Source organism: Dendrobates tinctorius, unplaced genomic scaffold, assembly GCF_039654945.1.
Source record: "Dendrobates tinctorius isolate UK_male_01 unplaced genomic scaffold, ASM3965494v1 ptg000164l, whole genome shotgun sequence".
Lineage (NCBI taxonomy): Eukaryota > Metazoa > Chordata > Amphibia > Anura > Dendrobatidae > Dendrobates > Dendrobates tinctorius.
Window position 1 is genome coordinate 2812140 of NW_027361831.1, and position 26634 is coordinate 2838773.

Below are 26634 nucleotides of genomic sequence, written 5' to 3' on the forward strand. Positions count from 1 at the left end.
TAAAAACCCTTTATGGAAAGAGGGAGATTTAAAAAAAAAACCAAACATCCGATTTGTTAATGAATAATTGCAGTAGTAAGATAATATTATCCTGGATATCTAATGCCATAATGAGGGAACAGGAAAAGAAAAAGTAAATGGGAGAATGAAGTGGGATCAATTAAACAAAATCTTATACTATTTTTTGCTCAAATATAGAGTATAGAATTTTACAAATGTTCATCTAATGTTGGATGAAATTTGGCTAATAAAACAAGTCCCAAGTGTAGGATAAAGGATGGAATCTCCAGCGCTGGACTTCAGTTAAAAATACATCATTTATTGTAAATTCTTAAAATCGAACAGAAAAAATGTGGATAAGGACATACAGGCAGATGGGGTCTCTGGTGGTCTCCAACCAACGCGTTTCGACCTAGAGGGTCTTACTCATTGGAACCATGAGTAAGACCCTCTAGGTCGAAACGCGTTGGTTGGAGACCACCAGAGACCCCATCTGCCTGTATGTCCTTATCCACATTTTTTCTGTTCGATTTTAAGAATTTACAATAAATGATGTATTTTTAACTGAAGTCCAGCGCTGGAGATTCCATCCTTTATTTTGCTTCAGTCAACACCCCTGATCAAGGTGACTCCGTGCGCAGGAGGATTATGGATCGCAACCGAGACTGGTGAGCTGACCTCCCTTCATTTTCCCTATCCTTCTATAATTAAGTGTAGGATAAAGTATGCAACATCCATCATAAGTTATGATTATGCTGTATTCGGGTATACTCAGAATGGAACATTCTCACCTGTGTGAGTTCTCATATGTCTTAGAAGACTAAATTTAGAGTTAAAACATTTTGCACATTCTGAGCATGAATATGGCTTCTCCCCTGTGTGAATTCTCATGTGTCTAACAAGAATTGATTTCTGATTAAAATATTTCCCACAATCTGAGCATGAATATGGCATCTCCCCTGTGTGAATTCTCTGGTGTACAACAAGATGCGATTTCTGGCTAAAACATTTCCCACATGCTGAACATGAATATGGCTTCTCCCCTGTGTGAATTCTCTGGTGGTCAACAAGAATTGATTTCTGGCTAAAATATTGCCCACATTCTGAGCATGAATATGGCTTCTCCACTGTGTGAGTTCTCTCATGTCTAACAAGAATTGATTTCTGGCTAAAATATTTCCCACATTCTGAGCAGGAATATGGCTTCTCCCCTCTGTGAATTCTTTCATGTGCAACAAGACCTGATTTATACTTAAAATCTTTCCCACAGTCTGAGCATGAATATGGCTTCTTTTTTGTGTCAGTGGTCTCCTGTCTAACAAAAGTTGATTTCGGTTTAAAATATTTCCCGTGTTCCGAGCAGGAATATGACTCTTCCCCTGTGTGAATTTTCTTGTGTACGGTAAGATGTGACTCAGATGCAAAATGTTTCTCACATTCTGAACATGAATATGGTTTTTCCAGTGTGTGAGTTCTCATCTGTTTATCAAGATCTGTTTTGCTGTTAAAATATTTCTGTGATGAATCAGAAGAAAGGATCTGTTTTAAAGGATCAGATGATATATCTTCACTGCGAGAAGATGAAGGTCTATCTGAAAAATTATCTTTATCTTCTTTTGCATCTTGTGTGCTACAAAGGTCATCTGATTTAGATAAAGAAGATGTCAGATGTCCCTCTGATCTCCTGCTACCATCATCTGCTAAAAATTAAAAACAAAATATTTTTTGTTAATTATAATTTTACATTTGTATATGGAAAGGTTGATAGCAAACCTCAGTTCAAATTATTCAGTAAGACAATAGCAGATCACAATTAAACAGTAGACCTTAAGGGTCCTATTACACATAGCGACGCTCCAGCGATCCCAACAACGTTACAACCTGGTAAGGATTGCTGGTTCGTCGCTAAATGGTCGCTAGTAAGCTGTCAAACAAGCAGATCTATTCAACAACTCAGCAACGATACGGCGATCTGTATAACGACCTCGGCGGTCGTTGGGACCTTGTCACACAGCAACTATTCTGACGACTCACGCCTGCATCCCTGAGTTCTGTGTTGCTAATGAGGTCGCTTGGCGGCGTCAAACACAGCGATGCATGCTGGCCAACGGGACGCCAACGATCAAAAAATGGCCTAGGACATTCGAGCACGATCAGCGATATCCAGCGGGGGGGCCCGGTTGCCGCCAAGTGTCACACGTAGCAAGATCACTGGCGAGGCCGCTGTTGCGTCACTAAAACTGTAACCTTTCAGCGATCTCACTAACCATCTCATTATGTGAGATGAGGTCTTATGCCATGAAGCAGTAGACCATGATGTTCCACTGTCTTTGTACATACTGCCTCACAAATATTGGAATCAAAAGCCATAAAAAAAAAAAACACATGATGTAGCCAAAAATTATACCAATTAAATCCTCTACCCATCCAGCAAAAAGCAAGGCTCCTACTTAGGTCCATTATGGAAAAATAGGTTTCCACATTTCTAGTGACTCTTGAAAAGCAACATTTCTTCCATAAACCAATACAGCAATTCCCCCTTCTGAGCCTTGCAGTGTGCCCAAACCACAATTAGCATCCACATGTTCAGCATTGCTATAGCAGGATGAACCTCTGCAATATCCACTGTGTGCCAAATACCATAAAGTGCCTATGGGGTCAAAATAGTCACTACCATATAAATTCCAATTGATGGGATTTTCTATTGTTCTAGTCTCTGCATGTTAAGGTGTCTGAAAAACTATTCCAGCAAATCTGTGTTTCAATACCAATCCTTCTCTTCTGAGCACTGCCATGTGGCCAAATATTAGTGTACAACCGTAGATAGGGTATTGTCATATTAAGGAGAACATCCAGAAGAATATATCATTGGCCTCAGTGTTGTTCAACATTTTTATAAATGATATAGCTAAGGGAACTGAACGTAAAATAATCAAATTTGAAGACGATGCAAAGCTAGGAGGGACAGCTAACACTAGAGAAGACAGAAATAGGATTCAGAAGGATCTACAGGGTGGGCCATTTTTATGGATACACCTAAATAAAATGGGAATGGTTGGTGATATATACTTCCTGTTTATGGCACATTAGAATATGAGAGGTAGGAAACTTTTCAAGATGGGTTGTGAGCTTGAGCAATAGACAGTAACTCATATAAGGCCGGAGTCACACTAGCGATTAAATCAGACGAATGCAATGCGATAAAAAAATCGCATTGCATTCGTCCCAGTGTTATTCTATGGGGCTGCTCCCTTCATCCAATTTTTTTTCTGAACGTTTCCTCGGACCGAGACAATCGCAGCATGCTGTGATTGTCACCGATTTTCGGATCGGACTCGCCAATGCAAGTCTATGGGGGCGATAAAAAAATCGGATTACAAATGGACCAGATATGTGAGTTGTGATAAAATCGCACCCGGTGTTAGAGTTGAGCGAAACGGGTCGAAAAAATTCAAAAGTCGCCGACTTTTGGCAAAGTCGGGTTTCATGAAACGAAACCCGACCCTAGGATGAGGTCGGCCACGAGGTCGGCGACTTACGCGCCAAAGTCGCGTTTCAAAAGTTTGTTTTGCGCTCTTTTTCAGCCAATCAGGATCCACGGACACTGTGGGCAACGTGATGACATAGGCACGGGTCACCACCATCTTTCAGAAGGGCATGCAAGTGATTGGCTTGCTTTGGTGGGCGTCACAGGGGGTATAAAAGGGCGTGCACGCCGACCGCCATCTTACTTCTGCCGATCTTAGCATAGGGAGAGGTTGCTGCTGATTCTGTAGGGAGAGCGTTAGGCAGGGAAGAAGACAAAAAAACTGCTTCTGCTGCTAGCGATTTGGCCTGCACAACACACCAGTCACTGTGTGTGCAGTGCAAGGGGAGGCTATATAGTGGTGTATCAGTGGTGTTGGTTGTTGGGCTGCCTTCTAAGGCTTCCTGACAGACTGGCATTGCTGTTTACCCACTGCTCCGCAAACTGCTTTTTTAAAAGCAATCCAATCTCCCTTATCCTCTAGTCACTTTGGTCACAGCTGCGCCATCGAGCCTGTCACATAGCGCTCAGATATTCATTGGGCCTCAAACTGCTTTTTTAAAAGCAATCCCAATTTTTTTTTTTTTGTCCTGCTGAGAAGAAAAAAAAACTGCTTCTGCTGCTGATAGCAATTTGGCCTGCACAACACACCAGTCACTGTGTGTGCAGTGCAAGGGGAGGCTATATTGTGGTGTATCAGTAGTGTTGGTTGTTGGGCTGCCTTTTAAGGCTTCCTGACAGGCTGGCATTGCTGTTTACCCACTGCTCCGCAAACTGCTTTTTTAAAAGCAATCCAATCTCCCTTATCCTCTAGTCACTTTGGTCACAGCTGTGCCATCGAGCCTGTCACATAGCGCTCAGATATTCATTGGGCCTCACACAATCCAAAAGTGTCCAGTGTCCAAAAGTGTGTGCAGAGATTCAAAATCTCACTTATCCTCTAGTCACTTAGGTCACAGCTGTGCCATCGAGCCTGTCACATAGCGCTCAGATATTCATTGGGCCTCACACAATCCAAAAGTGTCCAGTGTCCAAAAGTGTGTGCAGAGATTCAAAATCTCACTTATCCTCTAGTCACTTAGGTCACAGCTGTGCCATCGAGCCTGTCACATAGCGCTCAGATATTCATTGGGCCTCACACAATCCAAAAGTGTCCAGTGTCCAAAAGTGTGTGCAGAGATTCAAAATCTCACTTATCCTCTAGTCACTTAGGTCACAGCTGTGCCATCGAGCCTGTCTCATAGTGCTCAGATATTCATTGGGCCTCACACAATCCAAAAGTGTCCAGTGTCCAAAAGTGTGTGCAGAGATTCAAAATCTCCCTTATCCTCTAGTCACTTAGGTCACAGCTGTGCCATCGAGCCTGTCACATAGCACTCAGATATTCATTGGGCCTCACACAATCCAAAAGTGTCCAGTGTCCAAAAGTGTGTGCAGAGATTCAAAATCTCCCTTATCCTCTAGTCACTTAGGTCACAGCTGTGCCATCGAGCCTGTCACATAGCGCTCAGATATTCATTGGGCCTCACACAATCCAAAAGTGTCCAGTGTCCAAAAGTGTGTGCAGAAATTCAAAATCTCCCCTGTCCTATAGACACCTTGTACCTTGTTTTACATACTATATAGTTTGTTGGATTTTGTCTACATTTCTACCAAAAATGAGGAAGGCTGGTGGAAGAGGCCGTGGAATTGGGCGGGGGTTGGCAGCTGGTAATGATGGTGTTGGTGGTGGATCTGATGGTAGTGGCAAGAGCAAAATAGGACCGAATGCAGGAGGTGTTGAGCCTGGCTACATAAGGCCTCGAACGCTTAGTTTTCTAGGAGTTGGCAAACCGCTTTTAAAGCCAGAGCATCAGGAAAAAGTTTTGTCTTACATTGCTGACTCAGCCTCCAGCTCTATCGCCTCCTCTTCTTCAGTTGTAAAAAGTAAAAGCAATGAGTCGTCATTGGAGGCTCATGTTCATGAACCACACCTTTCCTTGTGTCCTTCACCCCAACCAAGATTGAAGGATGACGCAGGCCATACTACTGATTACTCCATGGAGCTGTTTTCACATACCATGCCTGGATTATCAAGTGAAATGGTGAATTACCCAGGCCAAGATGAATCTGACATGGAGTGCACTGATGCACAGCCGCTGATGGATGATTCTGCTGGTACATTCACTCAGAGCACTACATTGTCCTCGCAGTGTACAGAGCCAGATTCTGACCCTGATGAGACTCAGGTGCCCCTTCCCGCACACTATACCACCATACACGGTGACACAGAGGAAGGTGCACATGACATAGAAGAGGAGGTGATGGATGACCCAGTTGTTGACCCAGATTGGCATCCATTGGGGGAAGAGGGTGCTGCTTCCAATAGCTCAGATGAGGAGCATCCACAGCAGACATCGACATCGCAACAGCTGTTATCTGGCAGGCCCGGAGCACTCCAAAGACAGGTTCCAAACATCAAAAGAGTTGCTGGACAGCTTGTCCAGAGGGTCAAAAGATCACAGCGTGCTAGGCAGCAAAATGTCTGCCAAACTAGGAAGAGTGCAGTGTGGCACTTTTTTGAACAAAATCCTCATGATCAGGCCAAGGTTATCTGTAAGAAGTGCGCAAAGACCTTTAGCCGAGGGAAAAATCTGAAAAATTTGAATACCAGTTGCATGCTTAGACATTTAACCAGCATGCACTTGCAAGCGTGGACACAACACCAAACCTCAAGTGCCACATGTGCAACTGATCACAACGAAGGTAGTCAGCAACGCTACATTGTTTCCCCCACTGTAAGCCCACCGGTTAGCACAGCAGCAAATGTTGAGGTGTCGTTGCAAGGCCACAGCAGTCAGGGAATCCCACTGTTATATCAACGAAAGACTGATTCTAGGCCATCAGAAAGAACACCAACTCCATCACCATCATCAACCCTCTCTCAGTCCGCCCTGTCCACCGCTACTTCCACCATATGCAGCTCTCAAGTCCAGCTCACCCTCCCAGACACTATGAGTAGGTCAAGAAAGTACTCAGTCTCTCATCCGCATACACTGGGTTTGTATGCCCACATTGCCAAACTAATCTCGTTTGAGATGATGCCCTTTCGGTTGGTGGAAAGCACAGTTTTCCGCGAACTCATGGCCTATGCAGTACCACGCTATGACCTACCCAGTCACCACTTCTTCTCTCGCAAAGCCATCCCAGCCCTCCACCATCATGTGAAAGACCGCATTGTCCATGCACTCAAGCAGTCAGTGAGCGGAAAGGTGCACCTCACAACTGATGCATGGTCCAGTCGGCATGGCCAGGGCCGTTACGTGTCCATCACTGCGCACTGGGTTAATGTGGTGGATGCAGGGTCCACAGGGGACAGCGGTGGTGGGACAGTGCTGCCTAGCCCACGGTATAGGAAACAGTTGGCTGTAGGCGTTCGACCCTCCTCCACCTCCTCCAGAAGCAAAAGCTCGTCCACAGAGCGCAGTCGTACGAGCACTCCATCTGCAGCTGCCACTGTTGCACACGATGTGTCCCCCTATCGAGCAGCTAGTGGAAAGCGTCAGCAGGCTGTGTTGCAGATGATGTGTTTGGGCGACAGACACACCGCCGAGGTGCTGGCCGAGTACTTGAAGCGACAAACTGAGTCATGGCTGGGCAGTGTACATCTTGAGGCAGGCAAGGTAGTTAGTGATAACGGCCGTAATTTTGTGGCAGCCATAGCCCTTTCAAAACTCAGCCACATACCTTGCTTGGCTCACACCTTGAACCTGGTGGTGCAGTGCTTCCTCAAAAATTATCCGGAGTTAACAGCCCTGCTCCAGAAGGTGCGAAGACTGTGCGCGCACATCCGCCGGTCGCCTGTACACTCCGTTCGTATGCAGAAGCTGCAGCGATTGCTCCACCTTCCCAAACACCGCCTCATTATCGACATTGCAACAAGGTGGAACTCCACCCTGCACATGGTGGAGCGGCTGTGCGAGCAGAGGCAGGCCATAATGCATTTGTGGGAGGATACACGGCCAGGCACTTTGAGAGCAGACATGGAGTTGACAGGTGTGCAGTGGTCGAAGCTGAAAGACCTCTGTAAAGTCCTTCAGTGTTTTGAGGAATGCACACGGCTGGTAAGCGCAGACGACACCATCCTAAGCATGAGCATCCCACTTATGCGTCTGCTCATGCAAACTTTGACGCACCTTAAGGAGCAGGCGTCTGCAGCCAATGTTGATGAGGAGGAAGAGGAGGAGGGAATCCTTGATGACATTCAGCCATTGTCTGCTCAGGGACCTCTCCTGGACGAGGTGGAGGAAGAAGAGGAGTAGGAGGATGATGATGGGGATGATTACTTAGGGGAGGAGGATGCATCTCGTGGGGCAAGTGAAAATGTTGGCGTGGCAAGGTCTGGTACAGGGTTTGTGCGTGACTGGAGGGATGTGGATTTGCCAGAAAGTGCTCCTCCAACCAGCACTCGCAGTGCATCATTGACACCGGGAACATTGGCCCACATGTCAGATTATGCCTTGCGGATCCTAAAAAGGGACCCCCGCATTGCCAAAATGATGAACGATGACGACTACTGGTTGGCCAGCATCCTGGATCCACGCTATAAAGGCAAATTACAAAACATCATGCCACAGGAGAACCTTGACCTAATATTGGCTAATAAACAAGCAACTCTGGTAAATCTGTTGCTTGAGGCATTCCCAGCACACAGCAGCGGTGATGGTTCTCACACGAGCCGTACGGGCCGGGGGCAGCTTGGCAGAGGTGTTCGTGGTGCACACAGCAGAAGTGGCGTTTGAGACAGGGGTTTCATGACAATGTTGTGGACTGATTTTTCAAATACCGCTCACACAACTGGTAATACTGCATCGATGGAAAGTGACAGGAGACAGCAGTTGTCAACCATGGTTACAAACTACTTTTCCCCCCATATCGATGTTCTCCCACACAGGTCATTCCCCTTTGACTATTGGGCTGCTAAACTGGACACCTGGCCTGAATTGGCCCAATATGCCTTACAGGAGCTCGCTTGCCCAGCTGCAAGTGTGCTATCGGAAAGAGTCTTCAGTGCAGCTGGATCAATCCTGACAGAAAAAAGGACCCGTCTGTCAACCCAAAATGTGGATGATCTAACCTTCATTAAAATGAACCATGCATGGGTTTCCAAGGATTTTGTCCCACCTTCCCCTGATGACACATAGGGTGACAGAAAAATGGCTTGCTTTGGTCCACCTCTTCCTGGGACTTGACCTATTTCGCCTTTTGCATCAGCTGAATGTCCAACATCAACATATGCCACTTTTTAAAACTCCCTAACTGTGCTGCCTCCCCCCCATGGCCGGGGTCACCACCTAGCGCACGACACCGTGCGAGTGCCGTTGCCCTGGACAGGTGGGTAGGCCGACTCTTGGGCGCGGGCACTGGCACAGGGTCCCTCATAGTGCAATCAAGTGTCTCTGACGGTGGTGGTGCACACCTGCCGTCAGACACACAGCTGTACTATGAGGGGCCCAGTGCCAGTACCGACGCCCACGAGTGGGCCCCCCTTGCTTGGGCAGGGCCCCAGCATTTGCAATCTTTACCTCTCCCTGCTCCTCCGCTGTGTAATCTGGGCCATCAAATCCATACTGTGCCTGACACCGTCTGAGCCTGCCTCCTGAGACATATATTTTGAATGTGTACGCTATCCATACATGTTATCCGGGGATACGGTACCCTTTCTAACCTTTGTGCAATCACGTGCAATCCATACTGGGCCTAACACCGTCTGAGCCTGCCTCCTGAGACATATATTTTGAATGTGTACGCTATCCATACATGTTATCCGGGGATACGGTACCCTTTCTAACCTTTGTGCAATCACGTGCAATCCATACTGGGCCTAACACCGTCTGAGCCTGCCTCCTGAGACATATATTTTGAATGTGTACGCTATCCATACATGTTATCCGGGGATACGGTACCCTTTCTAACCTTTGTGCAATCACGTGCAATCCATACTGGGCCTAACACCGTCTGAGCCTGCCTCCTGAGACATATATTTTGAATGTGTATGCTATCCATACATGTTATCCGGGGATACGGTACCCTTTCTAACCTTTGTGCAATCACGTGCAATCCATACTGGGCCTAACACCGTCTGAGCCTGCCTCCTGAGACATATATTTTGAATGTGTACGCTATCCATACATGTTATCCGGGGATACGGTACCCTTTCTAACCTTTGTGCAATCACGTGCAATCCATACTGGGCCTAACACCGTCTGAGCCTGCCTCCTGAGACATATATTTTGAATGTGTACGCTATCCATACATGTTATCCGGGGATACGGTACCCTTTCTAACCTTTGTGCAATCACGTGCAATCCATACTGGGCCTAACACCGTCTGAGCCTGCCTCCTGAGACATATATTTTGAATGTGTACGCTATCCATACATGTTATCCGGGGATACGGTACCCTTTCTAACCTTTGTGCAATCACGTGCAATCCATACTGGGCCTAACACCGTCTGAGCCTGCCTCCTGAGACATATATTTTGAATGTGTACGCTATCCATACATGTTATCCGGGGATACGGTACCCTTTCTAACCTTTGTGCAATCACGTGCAATCCATCCTGGGCCTAACACCGTCTGAGCCTGCCTCCTGAGACATATATTTTGAATGTGTACGCTATCCATACATGTTATCTGGGGATACGGTACCCTTTCTAACCTTTGTGCAATCTTTACCTCTCCCTGCTCCTCCGCTGTGTAATCTGGGCCGTCAAATCCATACTGTGCCTGACACCGTCTGAGCCTGCCTCCTGAGACATATATTTTGAATGTGTACGCTATCCATACATGTTATCTAACCTTTGTGCAATCACGTGTAATCCATACTGGGCGTGAGAACGGCTGGCGAGCTGTTAAGCAAGCTACAGCACCTGTGGTTTGCACACGTAAGTTTTTCATTTTTTCAGGAATGACGGTTAGGCCTAATTCCGGAACTGCAGTTGACCTGCACTTACTGGGAAATCATTGTTCGCGGGTAATAATTGTAATCAGTGATCCCCATCACTAACGTTGTTCAGCGGGTTATCTGCAGCTGTAAGCGACAAACGCTGGCCTTTTCAGTGTAGCGCACATGCAGCCACGGACATGTAAGGGCATGACACACCAGTTATTGGCCAATCTCATGTTCCAGAGCCTCACGTGTCCCTCTAGTAAGCCGGACTCGGACCGCGGGGCATGACGGAGTCTCGTTCGTTAACGGAATTAAGCTTGCAATGTGTGCATCTGTTCTGTAGCTGGCATGGTTGAGGTTTCCCAGGTGGAGTCGAATTTAACCGTAGGCTCCACTCCTGGTGGTGCCCTTCTGGACATTCCTTTAAGGTTCAGCTTTGCAACCATACTGCCCACGTAAAACAAACACTTTGCCTTCATGAACGCTGTTTGGAGGGTCATGACTCGTGGGAATAACGCCGCCCAATCAGTTAACCTGCTAGAGAGATCCTTCGTTGCTCCCAAGCATGACATCACACTCCCTAGGAGGAAGGTAATGCCACTGTGGCGACCGTACTCCTGGGGGCGACACAAGTGCACTGATGCCCAGCCACTGCTCGATGAATCTGCTGGTACATTGACCCAGACCACTACATTCCCCTCGCACGCTACACGGCCTGAATCTGACCCTGATGAAACTCAAGTTACCCTTCCCATATAAAGTTCCATCTTACACGGTGACAAAGAGGAAGCTGCAGATGAAAGTGCAGGTTCGGCCCACCCACCATCAGACACACCACCGTACTATCAGGGGCCCTGTGCCAGTGCCGTCGCCAACAAGTGGCCCCCCCTGCTTGCTCAGGATCACAGCACTTGCAAGGTTGAAATACTGTGCAGTGAGATGGAAGATGGGGATGACGAGGAGTCCAGACTAGTACAGGGATTCCCTAGCGAGGAGACTTATTTGATTGTTTTCAATGTTGGGACAGCAATTTTTGGGGAGCACGTTACTCTGGAGAATGATAGATGGGGCCCACCATACACTGGAACATTCCAAAGGTGGACATCAGACACTGGAGCAGCATTTACAGGGCCCATTATACACTAGAGCATTAGAAATGGGGCCCATTATGTTTGGAGCATTATTTGGGCCCATAAGACAGTGGAGCTTTATCCATGGGGACCAACATATACTGTAGCATTATGTGGAGCTCATCATATACTGTTTCAAACATTATATGGGACCAATGATTCTGTATGGAGAAATAGATGGGCCTCGTCATGAGATGTAAAAAGTGAAGTATTTTTCATTGTACTATACCGCTATTTCTCTGCCGTATCGGAGCATGATGAGTTTTGGTATGTGTTAAAGGGGCGCTCTTTCGCCCAGGGCACATGAAAACCTGGAGCCAGCCCCCCCCCCCCCACAACTTTAGCCAAATAACCCGCATTTTTCAGTGCGTAACTTGTATTATGAAGTTAATTAAGGTTGACAAGCTTAAGTAAGAAGAATTGATGCTTTTGGCATTCAAATGGGCACTGTAGGTGTGTTTCCTGTCCTCCTCTCACTGCCGACTTTTATTCCCCATTGACTTACATTGGGTTTCGTGTTTCGGGACGACCCCGACTTTTCCCTATAATCGGACGATCTTGCTCGACCCGACTTTTGGAAAAGTCGGGTTTCACGAAACGAAACGCGACCCTAAAAAACCAAAAGTCGCTCAACTCTACCCGGTGTCCTTTACAAAAAGCCGGCAATTCATTTAGCAATACAATAAAATCACACTGACAGGTTAAATAAAGAAACGAAAGAATAGATATTGACACATAGAATACAATATATAACCATTAACCATTTCATTTCATGTAATTTTTTATGTCTATCACTAGTAATTAGATGAGGGTTTTTGTGTAAAATTTTGGAGTTGTAGGTGTTAATTTAAGGGGTTAATTCGTTGTAAAAAATTGCAGGGAATTCCGCTGACGTCACCGAGGCTGCAGGGAGTCCCCGCAATTTTTTACAATGAATTAACCCCTTAAATTAACCTACAACTCCAAAATTTTACACAAAAACCCTCATCTAATTACTAGAGATAGACATAAAAAAAAACATGAAATGAAATGGTTAACTATATGTAAACCATGTGTCATTTCATGTCGGGTAGGGGAATGAATTTACAGAAGCCGGCAAATGTTACAGTGGCTATTCTGCTATGAAGAACTGCATGAAATATATATATATATATATATATATATATATATATATATATATATATATATATGTCTCTATATCTATCTATTCTTTCCTTTGTGTTTGAAAACCTGTCATAGGGCTCCACTAGATGTCCATTTTGCAAGTCTGCGAGAAAATCTCGCCAGATGGATGTCAAACGGATGCTTATATGCGAATAAAATCGGTTCTACGCTGGAAAATCAGATCACAGATGGAGCCATGGTGAAGAAACCTTTGTGCGATTTCGGACCGTTAAAATCGGACCGACTTTTTAATCGTTGTGTGTGACTCCAGCCTAATAGTATTTAACAGGGAGAAATGCAAAATTCTACATCTGGGTAAGAAAGGCAAAAATGATATGGACAGAATGGAAGGAATATAACTAAGCAACAGTACATGTGAAAAAGACTTGGGTATACTAATAGAACACAGACTGCACATGAGTCAACAGTGTGATGCTGTAGGGGGTGGACTGACCTATGGACCTGTCTGAGATGGAAAGAACATGTAAAGGGTGATGTGCACTATGCTTTATTGTATGCATATGGTTAACAGCTGGGAATTAGTGCAGGACAACGTAGTTTTGGCCACAAGATGGAGACAGAGAGCAGTGAGAAAAGGGCTTAACAGCAGCTTAAGGCTAGGAAACCGCATAGTCATGGTGGGCAGAGTTACGGGACTGGGAAGGGGATTTCCAGAAAGAGGAGATATGAGGAAGGAGAGTCCCAGGGGCAGGGCGGAGAGACACCCACGAGGAAGAGAGAAGTGAGAAGAGCACAGAAGAGGACGGAAAGAGGAGAGGCTCAGGAAGGACAGAGGAGAGCCAGAGACTGTTGCTCGGAGAGGGGGGTGACCCTGAGAAGGCAGCCACAGGAAAGGACGGCAGTGGCTGACGGAAGGTTTGGGTACAGGACGGCTGGGACACTGAAGAGTGAGTAGGTGTACAGCAGTGTGACTTAACCAGGGGGAAGCGCTAACGGCAGCCACGGTGAAAGAACCCAGAGGATCTTTGCCAATTGAAGCAGAAGGAAGGTGACAGGTACCCAGGCCAGGGAGCAGAAGCTGTTGTGTCTGCTGTGGATGTCAAGAGGACACCCAATAAAGTTTAGACCTCATAGTCTAGATCATGTGAAGTAATTATCCCTTTCTAATCCTCTTTGGTCAGACCTCATCTAGAATTCTGTGTCCAGTTTTGGGTACCACATTTTTAAGAGCTTCCAGGATGGTGAGTGGACTGCAAACTATGTCTTACAAGGAATGGTTAATAGATCTGTAAGTGTTTAGCTTGCAAAAAAGAAGGCTAAGAGAAGAATTAATAGCGGTCTATAAATAGCTTAAGTGATGTCACTTTCTAGAGAGATCATCATCATTCTCATATTCACTCCACAAAACAGTGCCACTGCTTTCTACAATGCCACTTTTGCATTAGCTATTGACTCAGTTGCCCCTCTCGTGCATGGCAGAGTGTAACGAATCAATACACAACCCTGGCACAATAACCTCATTAAAAAGCATTAGCAAGTGTCCAAGGTTGCGGAGTGGCATTGGAAGAAAACACAAGTTGACTTCACTGCTTTCAAACAAGCTACACTGTGTTTTCAAATCAGTCCTCACCTCTGCTAAACAAGCCTTCTTCATAACCCTCATATCTTCCTTATCCTACAATCCAGTTATTCAACACTTTTAACTCCCTCCTCCAACCTCCATCATCTCTGCTTAGGACTTTTCCACACACCTCAAAAATAAGATCTAACTAACAAGTCTAGTCTTTATTATTCAACCACCTTAACCCCATTGTACACCAGACCAATGCCCTTTCCCCATAACCTCCCTCTACAACATCACTGAAGAAGGGCCTACTCATCTCCTCTCCAAATCACACCTCACCACTTGTGCACTTGACCCCATCCCATCGCATTCCACTTCTTTCCCAACCTCACCTCCACACTGATCCCATCCCTACCCCATCTCTTCAACCTGTCACTAACTTCTGGCCATCCCTCGACCCGACCTCTATGTCCAGCTATCACACCATATCACTGCTCCAATTTGCTTCCAAACTCCTTAAGCAGTATGTCCACACTGAACTTTCCTTCCACCTCTCATCTAACTTGCCCTTTGACAATATACAATCTGGCTTCCTTCCCCATTATTCCACTGAAACTGGCCTGACTAAAATTAGTAATGGACTTACAGCCAAAGCTAGCAGAAAATTCTCTGTAGTCGTCCTTCTTGACCAGTCTGCTGCCTTTGCAATAGTTGACCACTGCCTCCTAATACAGGTCCTTTTTTCTTTTGGCATCAAAAACCTTGTCCTGTCTTTGATCTCCTCATACCTTTAAAACTGCATATTTAGCATCTCCCACTCCCATACTGCATCACCACCCTACCCTCTCTCTTGGAATTCCTCAAGGCTCTGTCCTAGGAACCCTACTCTTCACCATCTATACCATTGGCCAGAGACAACTCATGAAGTCCCATGGCTTCCAGTACCCTCCTATATGTTGATGACATTCAGACCCACCTTTCTGGCCCAGACGTCACTTCTCTGCTGTCCAGAATCCTGGAGTGTATCAGCCATATTCTCCTCCTTCTCCTCTCGCTTCCTCAAGCTCAATGTGGACAAAACTGAACATATCTTTCCTCCATCTCACACATTTTCCCTACCTGATCTATCACAATAAATAACACCACACTTTTCCCTGTACCGGAAATCTACTACTTTGGAGTAATCCTCGACTCTGCCATTTCTTTCATACCGCACATCCAAGCTCTCCACCTCCAACTCAAAAATATTTCCAGAATCTCTTCTTTCCTCAGCACTCACTCAAACCTCATAAAATGCTTGTGCTCATTTCTGCCTTGACTACTTCAAAATCCTTCCTTACACTCTTGCACCTCTCTAGTCCATCCTTAACTCTGCTGCCCAACTAATTCTCTCTCCTCAATATTCCTCTGCTTCTCCTCTCTGCAAATCCCTTCATAGGCTCCCATTTTCCCAGTGTATCCAGTTCAAACTTCTAACAATGAGCTTGAAAACCATCCATAACCTGTCTGCACCGTAAATTTCCAAACTAATTTCCCTGATATCTTCCCTCACATAACCTCCTTCTCTCCTCCACACTTATTTGTTCTTCACCTATTCGCCTCCAAGCCTTCTCCCAAATATCCCCCATCTTCTAGAATTGAACACGCAAACACATCCGATTATCCACCACATTCGGATCCTTCAGACGGAACTTGAAAACCCATCTCTTCAAGAAAACTTACAGCCTGCAAAAACCACTCTACAGCTTCAACATTACTGGAGTTACTGCAACCCCCAACCTACTGGCCCATTCCCCATCATCCTGTAGAAAGTAAGCCCACCAGGGCAGGGTCTTCTTGTCTATGTACCAGTATAGCATTGTTGGTAGGTTTACTGTAAGTTATATCTGTATTTTGTATGTTTCCCCTCATGTACAGCATAATGGAATCAAAGGTGTTATACAAATTAATAATAATAATTTGCACATGGAAACACGAGATGAAACTGAAAAGCAGAAGATACAGATTAGATATCAGAAAATAGTTTTGGACAGTGATGGCGGTTACTGAGTTGACCAGGCTGCCATGAGAGGTGGCGAGGTCTCCTTCAATGGAAGTCTTCAAACAAAAGCTGGACAGACATATGTCCGAGATCTTTAGTGAATTCTGCATTGAGTAGGGTTTGGACACAATGACACTGGAGGTCCTTTTCATCTAACATTCTATGATTCTATTAGCAGTCTATTTTCTACTTTACCTTTTTTACAAAAAAAAAAAAAGAAAACAAATTAACATTTTAATGAAAAAAAAGAGGAATTTTTCATTTTTACATTCCGCTTAGTTAAATTTTCTGTGAAGCAGTTAAAGGGTTAATAAACTTCCTGAATGTGGTTTTGGATAGTATGAGGAGTGCAGTTTTATAAGATATAGGCCCCTCAAACAAACTTAGAGATTTTTTTAGTTCAACCAAAAAAAGGTTTTGTAAATCTCTTTGAACACAGGAACACTTGCTGCTAAACAGTTTAAGCCTTGTAGCTTCCTAAAAATGACAATGATGTTTGAGAAGTGATGCTGATGTAATAGGGAAAACCACCATGATTACTTACCGGTAGCCGGTTTTTCCGGAACCCATGACAGCACACCTGAGAGAGGGATCCGCCCGGCCAGGACAGGAACCTACTGAGATATAAGGGGCGGCACCTCTCCCCCGCTTCAGTTGGTTACAGAGCATTGAGAGGACGTCTCGGTTAGTTACATGTTAATCCAACACCACATCACACAAATGCACCCTACTTAATCGTGCACACCAATACAGTGAAAAGGGGGAGGAATATACGGGTGCTGTCATGGTTCCGGAAAAAACGGCTACCGGTAAGTAACCATGGTGGTTTTCCCTTCACCCATGACAGCACACCTGAGAGATTTTTGAAGACTTCGAAACACCTTAGGGAGGGACCACCGCTTGCAGCACCCTTCTACCAAAGGTTAAGTCAGCAGAGGATAGATTTAATCTATAGTGCTTAAAGAAAGTTGATGGTGAGGCCCAGGTAGCAGCCTTACAAATCTATTCAATCGATACCTCTGCCTTCTCAGCCCAGGAGGTCGCCACAGCTCTGGTGGAATGAGCTTTGATGCCGTCAGGAATAGGAACACCACTAGCTGCATAGGCTACACTAATGGCCTCCCTAATCCATCTGGCAATAGTCCGTTTTGAAACCCCATAGCACTTCCTGGCACCCCGAAAGGCTACGAACAGGGACTGCGACCTATACCACTGGCTTGTGACAGATATGTTTTCTAGCAGGGCTCTCTTAACATCCAGACAATGGAATTTTTCCTCCCCTGAATTCTTTGGATTATCGCAGAAGGATAGAAGGATAATCTCCTGACCCCGATGGAAATCTGATTCTACCTTAGGCAGATAAGCGGGGTCTGTTCTTAATATCCCCCTATCCTGAAAAACTTGTGTATAGGGTGGGTTTACCGAGAGAGCCTGCAGGTCGCTTATTCTACGGGCCGAAGTGAGGACCACTAAAATTATCGTCTTTAGAGTCAGGTACTTTATGGGTAGCTAATGTAAAGGCTCGTATGGTTCTTTTGTAAGGGCCTCTAGTACCAGGTTTAAATCCCACGGGGCTATTCTGGGTATTGGGATAGGCCTAGACCTGTGGCAGAATTTGATAAACCGGGCTACCCATCTATTTGCTGCCAAGTTGCAATTATAGAGTGCTCCTAGTGCAGATACCTGTACTTTAAGAGTGTTTACCGCTAACCACAGCTGCAACCTTGATTGTAAAAACTCCAAGATGGCATCAATCGGGGGTTCTTGTCCTAATGGCTTACCTAGGAACTGCAGGAATTTATTCCATGTTCTGCTGTAGATATTGGTCGTCACCGGTTTCCTACTCTTTAGCAGTGTGGCCACCAACCCGGGAGAGAACCCTCTATCTCTTAAAAGCAACCTTTCAAATTCCACACCGTCAGATGGAATCCTTTGACCTGAGCATGGAATATTGGGACCTGAGCTAGTAGGTCCGGAATTTCTGGCAGAACCCATTGATCGGAGAGGGACATCCTTCGCAGCAGAGCAAACCAGGCCCTTTTTGGCCAAAATGGGGCTATTAGGATCACCCTGGCTTGATCGCTCCTGATCTTCTTGACTACCGTTGGGATCAGAGCCACTGGGGGGAATGCATAGGCTAGCCTGAAGTCCCACGGAATCTGCAATGAGTCCACTGCCCATGACTTTTCCCTTGGGTTTAGCGGACAAAACCTCTCTGTCTATTGTGCTTGTTGGCCAAGAGGTCTATCACCTGTTTCCCCCAAAGCTGTGTCATCCTTTGAAAAATGGACCGATTTAGAGCTCACTCCCCTTGTCTCAGAGTATTGCGGCTCAGGAAGTCGGCCTCTATGTTTTCTACCCCTTTTATATGCAAGGCTGTTAAGAAGTGTAGGTGCTGCTTTGCTCTACCCAAGATGCCGCTCGCTGCCTTCATTAGGGAGTGTGATCTTGTCCCTCCCTGGTGGTTGATGTACGCTACCGTTGCTTTGTTGTCCAACATGATGCGGACATTGCGACCCCTGAGTAGGGGAATGAAGCGGCTTAGGGCTTTGTTTACTGCCCACAGTTCTCTTAGATTGGAGGATGCCCCCATTTCTTGAGGCCTCCAGGAACTACATGACCCCTTAGATGTGCCCCCCACCCCGAGGAGCTTGCTTCAGTTAGTATTACATCTGTCGCCTGTCTGTCCCAAGGCATTCCCAAAGCCAAGTTTGTACTGTCCAGCCACCAGTTGAGAGAGTCCCTGGTTTCTAAGGAAAGCTCCAATCTTCCTTCTAAATGCCCTCTCAGCGATCTTTGTGCTGATATTATCTGCCCCTGGAGCTGACGGGCGTGAAATTGAGCCCACCTGGCCGCTGGAATACAGGCCGTCAGTGTACCTAGTAGACTCTCTCTAAGTCATAAAAGGTTTGTCTCGGGCAGCCAAAGCCATGTTCTGTACCTTCTCTATTTTGGTATCCGGAAGCAGACATGCTTGCTGTTCCGAATCCAGGATAAATCCCAGGAAGGCCTGTTTTCTTAGGGGCTGTAGTTTTGATCTTTTCAAATTTATTATCCACCCTAATTCCTGTAGGGTGTCGGTCATGCGGCTCAGCTGTGCTGTGCAGTGGTCTTCTGAGCTGCCCACTATAAAGAAATCGTCCAAGTAGGGTATTATGACTGTATCGTGAATCCGGAGGAAGGCTGTTACCTCCGCTTAGATCTCGGTAAAAACTCTCGGGGCTATAGATATGCCGAATGGAAGAGCTCTGAATTGGAAGTGCCTGAGTATGCCCTGGATATAGAGAGCTACTCAAGTATTTTTGGTAACCTGGATGAATAGAGATGTGGTAATACGCATCCATTAAATCGACTACAACCATAAAATAATCTTGATGTAGCAGCTTTATGGCTGTAGTCACTGATTCCATTTCGAAGGTTTGATTTCTTATCCACCGATTGAGACCTCTGAGATTTATGATCGTCCTGAATGATTGATCTGGTTTCTTTATCAGGAAAAGGGGGGAATAGAATCCCATTCCCTCCTGTGTGTCCGGGACCTTGCAAAGGACTTGCTTTTCTATCAGGCTCAGGATCTCTGCTTCCAAAGCCGACTGTTCTTCGATTGTGTTCCTGACAGGAGTGATGACAAACATGGCTTTTGGCTGGTGAATAAAGGGGATTCTCAGGCCTTCTCCTAAGATGCCTAGGATCCAGGTATTGGAAGAGACCTTTTCCCAGGCCTGGGAAGAGAGTGCCAACCTCCCCCCTACCGGAATGCTGGTGTCATTGTGGAGATTTCTTTGAAGTGGAGATGCCTCCACCAAACATACTGTAAATCCCGACTCCTTTTACCTTTTATCTTCCCATCTCCTTCTATCGGCTGGAGGACGACCCCTATTGAATCTTCCTCTCCGAAAGGGCTGTCTCCTCTGGTCTGTCGGGAACCTGGGGAAGCCTTTCTTTCTATCGCTTGCCTTTTCCAGGATATCATCTAGGTACTTCCCGAATAACAACCGACCATCACAGGGAAGAGAGCACAGTTTAGCTTTTGATTGCAGATCCCCTGGACAGCCTTTAAGTCATAACGCATGTCTGGCGGCATTTGACATCTCTGCCGCTCTAGCTGACAACCTCATAGAGTCCGCCGAGGTGTCTCCTAAAAAAGCTGCTGCCCCATGCAGGAGGTATATATCTGCCAATATCCTTTCCCGTGGGACTTTTGACGCTAGCCTCTCCTCTAACTGCTGCAGTCAAATCATCAGGAATCGGGCTGTACAGGTGCCTGCTATCGCCGGCTTTTGTCCTCCCGCTGTTGCTTCCCACGCATGCCTTAAATAAGAATCAGCTTTTTTGTCTAGCGGGTCCCTGAGAACCCCTGAGTCTTCCAGAGGCAGGGCCGATTTTTTTGGAGGATCTAGACACTGCTGCGTCAATTTTTGGGACTTTGTCCCATACTTCCACATCTTTCTTCTCAAAGGGGTATCGTCTCTTAGAGGCAGAGGGAAGAGCCCCTGATCTCTCGGGTTTCCTCCACTCTCTCTCAATAAGCGTTTGGATCTTTTCATTTACTGGAAAGGTCCGCTTTTTCCTCTCTTGAAGTCCCCCAAACATGATGTCCTCTAGGGATTTAGCCGCTTTCTCTTCCTTGTAGGCCCATTGTTGTCCTAATGGCCTTTAGGAGAGCATCCGTGTCTTCAACAGGAAAACATGGCTTAACCCCCGTGTCACTGTCTGAGGAGGCTGGCTGTTCGGACTGAGATGAGGCCAAAGAGGAGTTTGAGGGAGAACTAGGGGGATTCTTTTACCCTTCCTCCCTTTCTTCAGCAAAGTCTTAATTGAACCCTCCATTTCTGACCTAAGGGCCGATATAAGATTAGCCGCGAAACTAGGCGCTTCTTCTGCCTTGGTTCGCTGAATGCAACTGGCGCAGAGGTCTTTCTGCCAGTCTCTTGCTAGGGGAGTTTTACATATGGCACAGTCTCTATTATTCCTTTTACTTACTGCTTTTTTAGGCTTTTCCTACAGGGCAAACATACAACAGGGGAACCCTATTAATATAACACTAACAGTCACGAAGATCACTCACCACCCGTAATCAAGGGTACCGGACTCGGAGGCTGCATCGGAGCACATGACCTGTCCTCTTTGGACCTTGAGGAGTCCCCCAACTTGCAGCTGGGGCGACTGCTGCTTGAATGGCTTCCATGTTTTCTGCCAGAGGGCTGTGAGGGAGGCAGGGACACTAAACGCTCCTGTTCTGACTCCATCTTGCACCGCCCATTCTGCTGCTGCTTCCTCCTTTTAAATGACGTGCCTCCATCCTGGTGAGGATCTCCCCCTCCCTCCCCCCTGTGACCACCGGCCGACCACTTCAGAAAGCCGGCCGGCGTCGCACCCGGCGCCATGACACCGTCGTCCTTTGCTGACGTCAGCCGGGGCACCCATGCTCCTCTGTGCCGCTGACGTCAGTGGCTGGAAGGCACCCACGGCTCTCCCATGCTAACCGCTTCGGGGATCGAGGTCGCGGGCCTGTGCGAGGGGAGGGCGGTGCAGCGGGTTCTCCAGGAGCCACCGGGATCCCCGCCTGTGCCCACACGAACCCAGAGCCCGACTGGTCAAAGGGGACTGTGCCTCCAGCACCCGACGGCCGGTGCTACAGGTAAGACACCTGATCTTCCCGCGCCAGGGCTCTGTTTTTTTCCTTTTTTCTTTCTTCTTTTCTTTCTCTTCGCCATGACAGGCACCGCCAAAGTGGGATTCCCTCCAGGACAGGAACCCAACTGAAGCAGGGGAGAGGTGCTGCCCCTTATATCTCAGTAGGTTCCCGTCCTGGTGGGGAGGATCCCTCTCTCAGGTGTGCTGTCATGGGTGAAGGGAAAATGTTATTTATTAATTATTTGCTGTGGGATCTCTTTTAAGGTCATACAAACTGAGAGTTTCAAAACGTATCGATCTAGATCAGGGGTTTAAAAGACATAGTCCGCAGACCGTATGAGGACCCTGAGGCTGCTTCATGCGGCGAGTAGATCCTTTGATGATCATGGCCTGGTCCAGCAGACGCCAACTCTTTACTACAGTTGAATGTGCGCCATTGGACGCACAATCAATTGAAATGTATTGTTGTGCCGAGACCGGCTCCCTGCACAGCAAAGTCATTGCCTGCCCCTGGTCAATCAGAGGCCAGCAACTGACATCGGCATGCCGACATGGCAGCGTATGACATCACAGCGTATGACATCACAGCCATGTGCCAGCACACAGATGTCATCTGCTGGCCTAATTGGCCAGAGTCTGGCATTGGTATTGCCGTGCAGAGAGCCTCTGAGTGACAATACATTTCCATTCAGCTGAAATGAAGAGCTGCCGCCGGCGACTCCTCAACCAGGTTGCGATCTTCAAGGGATCTACAGTGCCTGCGGCCATATGTGCAGAAAAGACTCCAAGAGAACGGAGGTCACATGAGAAGAATCTTTTTGTTTGTCTTTTTAATATGTGTGTATGTGAAGAGTGGCACAATAGGGGATATAAAATATGGGGACATAACTACAATATGGGTTCGTAGATGGAAACATAAGGATAGATCTTAAACAAGAATAGACAGATTATATACATAAAACAGTCAAAGACAATGCTCTTTGTCTCTTAATATAGTACAATGCCTTGTAATTATATATCAACCATGAGACAAAAGTGCAGCTAATAGAAATAGCACAAGAAATGGGGTCACACAACAACAATTAAATCCCCCCACTAGGACAAAGAGACCTGACTGTAAACCAGGAAAATCAATTCAAATTGCAAGGTTCACATAATAAACATCAGGAACAGCTAGATTTGTGTATAATAGTTCCAAATACAGACATATATAGGATATATAACGGGGCACACAGCCCCTTCTTAGCGCCTGCCTCGACACGTTTCCCAGTCTTAGGTATGCCCACTCATCCGGACACCTCACATCATTGGCACTACTAGGTTCCTCATTAGGCCCTCCTGATGAACCGCAAAGAACCGCAAACTTGAAGATCTATCCTTCATCCCTTTACTATGCCCATTGTTTTCCAACCTATAGATCATTAGGGGCAAATAGGGTTAGCCTGGGATAGCCGCCGCGGAGTGGGGGCGCCAAATATCGTATCTTTTTACAGTGCCAACCTCCACTGTCAGGAAGGAACAGCAGGCTATTGTAGGGATTTTGGACAGGTTATTGTGTTTTTTTGCTTGTGTTATTTATTAAACTGGGTTGGTGAATTTTTAGCCAATATCTATTAAAATTGATGTTTTAATGGGAAGATATGTTTGCACTTAATGATTTTTCCCAGTCCTTGGGGACATTTTTTTGATTTTCATTGTATGATAAAAATCACCTGAATAATTCTCCAACAGCAAAACGGAGATAAGTTTTTATAATCTTTTACAGGAGGATACCGGAGCACGAGCGCACCAGGGAGCTTTATATTTAAATACAACTGTCAAAAACTGGAGGTCAGCTCTTGCTATTGTTATAAGGGGCAGAATCCGAAATGAGTTTCATGAAAACATATTACACATGTAAAGAGAACTTACTAACATAGTCCAATCCTAGCGTGTCTTTAATAACAGACACAATTGCCTCTGCCTTAAATCTGACATCTAAAGTTAAGACCACCAGGGAACTGCAGACTCCTAGAGAAGGCAGTGACACATCCCACAATCAGACATATTAGACATAGGAAATCTGTAGAAATAGAATTCATGGTAAAAGAAACAAATGGTCATAAAAGCGAAGAAAAACTGAAAGAAAGACTGGACTTGGTCTTGTAGGGAGCCTATGAGCAGATTCAGAAGCACAGAAGGGAGAGAAGGTAGATTTATTCAGTAAGATGCCAGGATTCTAGGAATGCAACAGTATCATTACCCTCCACTTTTTCTTAGGGGATCATCATGTAGATTATACTTTTCCTAACAAGATTTTCTAAATGGTCAGCACTTTCTACATACACCGTCCTTTGACTTTGTAGTTTAGAGATCTGAGCAGCTAAGGGACTATATTGTCTAATTCTTGAAGGTAGCGTGGATTCTGCAGCTTTTACATTCTGACTGAAATGGATTTCACTCCAAAAAAATCTCCATCAATGCCCAAAGCAACAGGGCCAGTTTAGGATGGAGCAGGAAGTAATGGATTAGTGGCAGCATGGTGACTACTTGATAGTGATATGGCCGGACTACAGCACTAATAAAGCAGCCACAACCAGTGACTGAGAAGACTGAGTTCTCTGCACTTACTGGCTACTACTCACCTGGGTGATCATATGTAGGAATCTCCTCTTTACACCGCTCATCACTCCTCACATATGTCTCTGTATTATTATTAAGGGTAAGATCTTTTTCCTGAAACAAATATTGTAAAAATATCATAGAAAGATGGAGAAGTCACATCTATGATCAGCTCTAATCCTGCCATCTCCGACGTTCTCATTACACAAGTATAAAGCATATAATACTGGTAGATAGAACAAGACTGAGCACAAGACCTTCACAACCGTTTACACATCATAGTTGAAATCTCATGACACCTTCTCTCCATCTACCTGATGATCCTGAGGAACATCGGGATTTTCTTGTTTACAGTCCTGTGGAAGAAGAGGACGGGGACATCTCTCTGGTGTTGTCCTATTATTGGAGAGCTCTGGAGGAAACACATACAGGGACTGAATTCATTCTTAACATACAGAATTATAGGCCGTGTGCATTTAGTCCTGTCTATTACCTGGAGATGTGGGGGGCTGGGGAACCTCCATCATGACGTCCTTGTACAAATCTTTGTGTCCTTCTAAATACTCCCACTCCTCCATGAAGTAATGTATGGTGACATCCTGACACGTTAAAGGAACTTGACACGTACAATGATACCGTCTTCTCCAAGATCCCCTGATAGGGCTACTGATTAACAATAAGGATTACAGGTTCGTCGGGACTCACCAGGAAATAAAAGACTGTCAGGGAACCTAACCAAATAAAACATATTTTAGGCAACAGAAACAAACAGTTTCTTCCTCGGAGTCAGCAGCTGAATACGTTTCTCATAGACTCATCTTCCATAACGCTAATTTTCGTCTCATTTACCGACACTGGAATCGGCATTAGTAATACTGCAGGAGATATTCATTACACGTGACATGAGAAATAACTACTTCATGGTGAGGACGACATCTTCATCTTTTACTATGGTTCTAGATAACATATCTGGCCAGAGTCCGTCACGGACTACAACACCACCGGTCGCCTGTATGAATGTTTCCTGTGCTTCCCGGGATATAATCTTGTTGTGTCAGATCAGACAGATGTCATCTGTGTTACATAGCCAACATCTCTTTAATTGCAGAAACTGGAGCTAGCTCCGATCACTGCAATTTAATTGTGTAAATATTGCCATTGACTGTGTGCTGGTGAATATCTTCTAACTGCCATGTTCGCCCTCCTGTGAAGCTCAGTCACGGGCTTTTCTTTATGGGAGAAGCGCAATTTTTATATCAATATATCCTGTAATTGGAGACGTAGAAGGTAAGGGAGAGGCGGGATTTTGGGAGCTGATCACACGTGTTCTGCAATACTATAGTAATGCAGTATGTATTATAAGACCATAGGATCCAGTCCCCTAGGGCAGCCACAAAATAAAGTACAAAGTTGAGGAAAAGAACAGACATTATAAACATAAAAAAAAAACACTCCCCTTTCTCCGCTTCCAAAATGAAGAAAATGAAAATAAACAGATAAACATATTTGGTATCGAAAAAGTGCGATTTATTAAAATACAAAATTAGTTAACCCATAAATGCCTGAATGAGAAAAAAAATTGAAATGCAAGTGTTACAGAACCCCCCAGCACCCCGAAAGGAGATGCATGTATGATAGGTGCAATGTGAGATGCAATGTGAGATACATACCCCTAATACAGCAACCGACCGGCTGTGACCCCTGGGCAGAGGTAAACGAGATATCCCACTTCTGACCTCCCCCCACCTTTGTAAATCCCACGGTAAATGATCGGGGGTCGCCGACCACCTGCGGCTATTGTAATGTGCGTCTGGCGTCTTAATTGGAGCCTGTTATCTACTGGCCCGATACATATTGATTGTCCTGTCCTCTGTATGTATATATATTCTGAGACCGGTGAGTAAAATGTTGTCACACTGGAAATACGTGGAGGAACAGTGACCTTTTATATGTACCCATGTTACAAAGCCTTTCGAGCCAGCGTCCTTCATCCAGAAGTGAGGAAAAGCAGAGTGGACCTCCTGAAAGACGGGGTGGTAATGTAAGAGGTATTACAGCACAGAAGACCCCGTTACAGCAA

At 45.8% G+C, this 26634-nt stretch overlaps 1 protein-coding gene across 1 annotated transcript in view; it reads right to left on the reverse strand.

The window, feature by feature from the left end:
- Positions 1–521: 521 nt before the first annotated feature.
- The window catches only part of LOC141052988 (uncharacterized), a 78235-nt gene continuing 52122 nt past the window's right edge, over positions 522–26634 (reverse strand). Inside the window, exons 4-7 of the mRNA XM_073550313.1 lie at positions 25048–25220; positions 24869–24966; positions 24578–24668; positions 522–1700 (exon numbers count right to left, since the gene is read on the reverse strand). Coding sequence (XP_073406414.1) covers positions 772–1700; positions 24578–24668; positions 24869–24966; positions 25048–25220 — 1291 coding nt within the window. The 3' untranslated portion in view covers positions 522–771. The remainder of the gene's footprint in view (positions 1701–24577; positions 24669–24868; positions 24967–25047; positions 25221–26634) is intronic.